This window comes from Ipomoea nil, unplaced genomic scaffold (assembly GCF_001879475.1).
Source record: "Ipomoea nil cultivar Tokyo-kokei standard unplaced genomic scaffold, Asagao_1.1 scaffold1558, whole genome shotgun sequence".
NCBI lineage: Eukaryota > Viridiplantae > Streptophyta > Magnoliopsida > Solanales > Convolvulaceae > Ipomoea > Ipomoea nil.
In genome coordinates this window covers 274,521-277,861 of record NW_017617986.1, presented here as the reverse complement: position 1 = coordinate 277,861, position 3,341 = coordinate 274,521, and the positions used below count along the sequence as shown (strand labels likewise).

General features: G+C 54.5%; 1 protein-coding gene across 1 annotated transcript; it reads left to right on the top strand.

Moving 5' to 3' along the window:
- The first annotated feature begins 1,548 nt into the window (after positions 1-1,548).
- LOC109189530 lies at positions 1,549-3,033 on the top strand. Its single transcript, XM_019340138.1, has 3 exons — positions 1,549-2,118; positions 2,341-2,571; positions 2,728-3,033. Exons 1-3 carry the CDS (start codon positions 1,549-1,551, stop codon positions 3,031-3,033), a joined length of 1,107 nt encoding a protein of 368 aa, XP_019195683.1.
- The last annotated feature ends 308 nt before the right edge of the window (positions 3,034-3,341 follow it).

Genomic DNA, 3,341 nt, shown 5'->3' with positions numbered 1-3,341 from the left:
AAGAAACGATACTTGGCCAACGATCGGAGGGAGTTTGTGAAGAAAGAAGTCAGCACGCTGTTAGCAGCCGGACACGTCCGTGAGGTCAAGTACCCAGAATGGTTGGCTAACGTGGTCCTTGTGCCCAAGCCCCCGACGTGGCGAATGTGTGTAGACTACACAGATCTTAACAAAGCGTGCCCAAAGGATCCGTTTCCTCTGCCCCGAATCGACCAGCTAGTCGACGAGACAGCCGGGTCGGCGTTGCTCAGTTTTATGGATGCCTTCAGAGGGTACCATCAAATATTCATGCACCCGGCAGACGAGGAGAAGACCGCCTTCCTAACTCCGGACGGAGTGTATTGCTATCAAGTCATGCCATTCGGACTCAAAAATGCCGGGGCTACGTACACCCGAATGGTCGTCCGGTTATTCCACCACCTGCTAGGAAAGTCGATGGCCGCGTACGTCGACGACATGCTCGTCAAGAGTCGAGAGGAGGACAAGCACGCGGAGGATTTAGCCGACTGCTTTAAAGTAATGATAAAGTATAACCTCCGACTGAACCCCAAGAAGTGTGCGTTCGCCGTCCAGGGCGGTAAGTTCTTGGGCTACATGGTCACCAAACGAGGCATTGAGCCTAACCCAGAGAAAGTACAAGCCATCCTCGACATGCAGCCTCCTACTACTATCAAGGACCTACAACGCTTGACCGGACGACTGGCCGCTCTCAGCCGTTTTCTGAGCAAATCGGCGGATAAGACTGTGCCTTTCTTCGAAGCCATGAAGAAGAAAGAGGGATTCGCTTGGACTGCCGAATGCCAACAGTCATTCGAGGAATTAAAACGATATCTGTCGACTCCCCCAGTACTGTCTACCCCCCAGGAGGGCGAGCCCTTACTGTTGTACCTCGCCGCCTCGGCCAAAGCGGTAAGTTCAGTGTTGGTTAGAGAGGAGGACCGAGTCCAGCACCCGGTTTACTATGTAAGCCGCTCACTGAAAGCTGCCGAGACACGGTACACTGCCCTGGAAAAGATCGTGTATGCCTTGGTGGTCACCGTTCGCAAGTTGGCGCCTTATTTCCAAGCCCATACCGTCCGGGTCCTGACGGATCAACCACTCGGGAGTGTACTACGGAACCCATTGTCTTCCGGCCGGCTAGTGAAGTGGGCCGTGGAGCTGACTCAATACGGGATCGAGTACCAACCCAGGCCCTCCATCAAAGGCCAAGCTTTGGCCGACTTCCTGGTCGAGTGTACGGCGAGCGAGGAGGAGAAGGAAAGTGCCTCGGAAAGCAACCCGGGCGAGTGGTGGGAGATGCATGCGGACGGAGCATCAAGTCGACAGCACTGCGGAGGCGGCGTTGTGCTCATCACCCCGGAGGGATTTCGGCTGTATTACGCCCTAAGGTACCTGTTCCCTGCATCAAATAACGAGGCCGAGTACGAAGCAGTATTGAACGGCCTCCGACTCGCCAAGGGTCTAGGAATCGAACGGCTACGGGTCAAAACCGACTCCCGACTAGTAGTCGGGCAAATCTCGGGTACGTGCGAAGCTAAGAACGCGAGGATGGCGTTGTACAAAGAATGTGCCACCAAGATGTTGAAGGGGTTCGAAGCTTATGAAATAGAATACATATCCCGGGCGGACAATGTAGAGGCCGACATCTTGTCTAAAATCGCCTTGGAAGGGGTGCCGGACCGCTTAATAAAGATTTGCCAGAAGGAGGAGCTAAGTCGGCCGAGTGTCGAAGAGGCGCCGCTAGATGTCCAGCAAGTAAGCATCGAAGGGTGGGATCGAGAGAAAAACCCGGAGATGTTCTGGATAGATGACATCCGGCGATTCAAGGAAACAGGCGAGTTGCCAGCTGACCCATCAGTCGCCGCGAGGGTTCGGCGGAAAGCCCCCTCTTTCCGGATCGTAGACGGAGACCTATATAAACAGTCGTTCGGAGGACCCTTGTTGAAATGCCTACTTAAGCCCGAGGCGGAGAAGGTAATGGATGAAGCTCATAGAGGCATTTGCGCTGCGCACCAGGGTGCTCACACGCTCGCCCGAAAATTGGTCGTTCAAGGGTATTACTGGCCGACCATGATGCGAGACTGTGTTGAACGGATGTCCAAATGCGGCGTTTGTCAGGCATTCGCCAGGAAAGACACTCGGCCAGCCACCTTCTATACACCGGTCACCACTGCCATTCCCTTCGCCAAATGGGGAATAGACCTGTTGGGACCATTACCCGTCGCCCCGGGAGGATTGAAGTTTTGCGTCGTGGCCATCGATTACTTCACCAAGTGGGTCGAGGCGGAACCCCTGACTACCATCACCGAGTACCAGTGTCGACGTTTTCTGTGGAAAAAGGTGATCTGTCGCTACGGTTTGCCCGAGCACATCGTCAGCGATAACGGGCGACAGTTCGATTGCCAGGCGTTCGCCGAATTCTGCCGCCGACACGGTATCAGGCATACCAAGGTATCGGTGGCCTACCCCCAGGCAAATGGACAGGTGGAGAATGTGAACCGAACCCTGGTCGATGGGATCCGGAAGAAACTCGAAGACGTCCGAGGAAACTGGGCGGACGAGCTTGATCGAGTCCTTTGGGCCTATCGCACTACCCAGCGGCGAGCGACGGGAGAGAGTCCGTTCTCGCTCGCATACGGCTTTGAGGCCAAGGTTCCCGTCGAAGTGGTCGAACCCACCCACCGGGTTCGCACCTACTCGGACGCAACAAATGAGGAGAGCCTGCAGATTGAGAAAAATTTTCTAGAAGAAAGAAGGGAAGCCGCGAGTGTGCGAATGGCTGAGTACCAGCAGACAGTGAAAAGATACCGCGACCGCAGAACTCGCCCGCGAACCTTCCAGGTTGGCGACCTAGTGCTGCGGGATCGACAAGCCAGCCAGCCCACCGAAGGAGGCAAGCTCGCGGTCAAGTGGGAAGGACCGTACCGCATCGCGACCGTAGTTCAGGCCGGAACTTACAAGTTAGAGACCATGGAAGGCAAGCTTATAGATCGAATATGGAATGCTACGCATCTGAAAAGATTTTATCAGTAGCCAATGACAAGTCATGTATGAGATCGAGGATTCCAAGAAATCCGAATAAAAGTGCGTGGGTTGCAGCCAATCGTCCCCAGAGACCCGGCAAGTATATATAGAAACAACGGGGCACTGACCCTAAACCGTTTCTGAGAACCGAAAAAGCCTAAAGGAGTCGCCTCGACTGAGGGACTCGGCGAGAGAAAGATAGGAAACAAGGGCCCAAACCCTTAGACGTTTCCGTGAAAAAGCCAAAAGGAGTCGCCTCGACTGAGAGACTCGGCAAGTATATATAGAAACAACGGGGCACTGACCCTACACCGTTT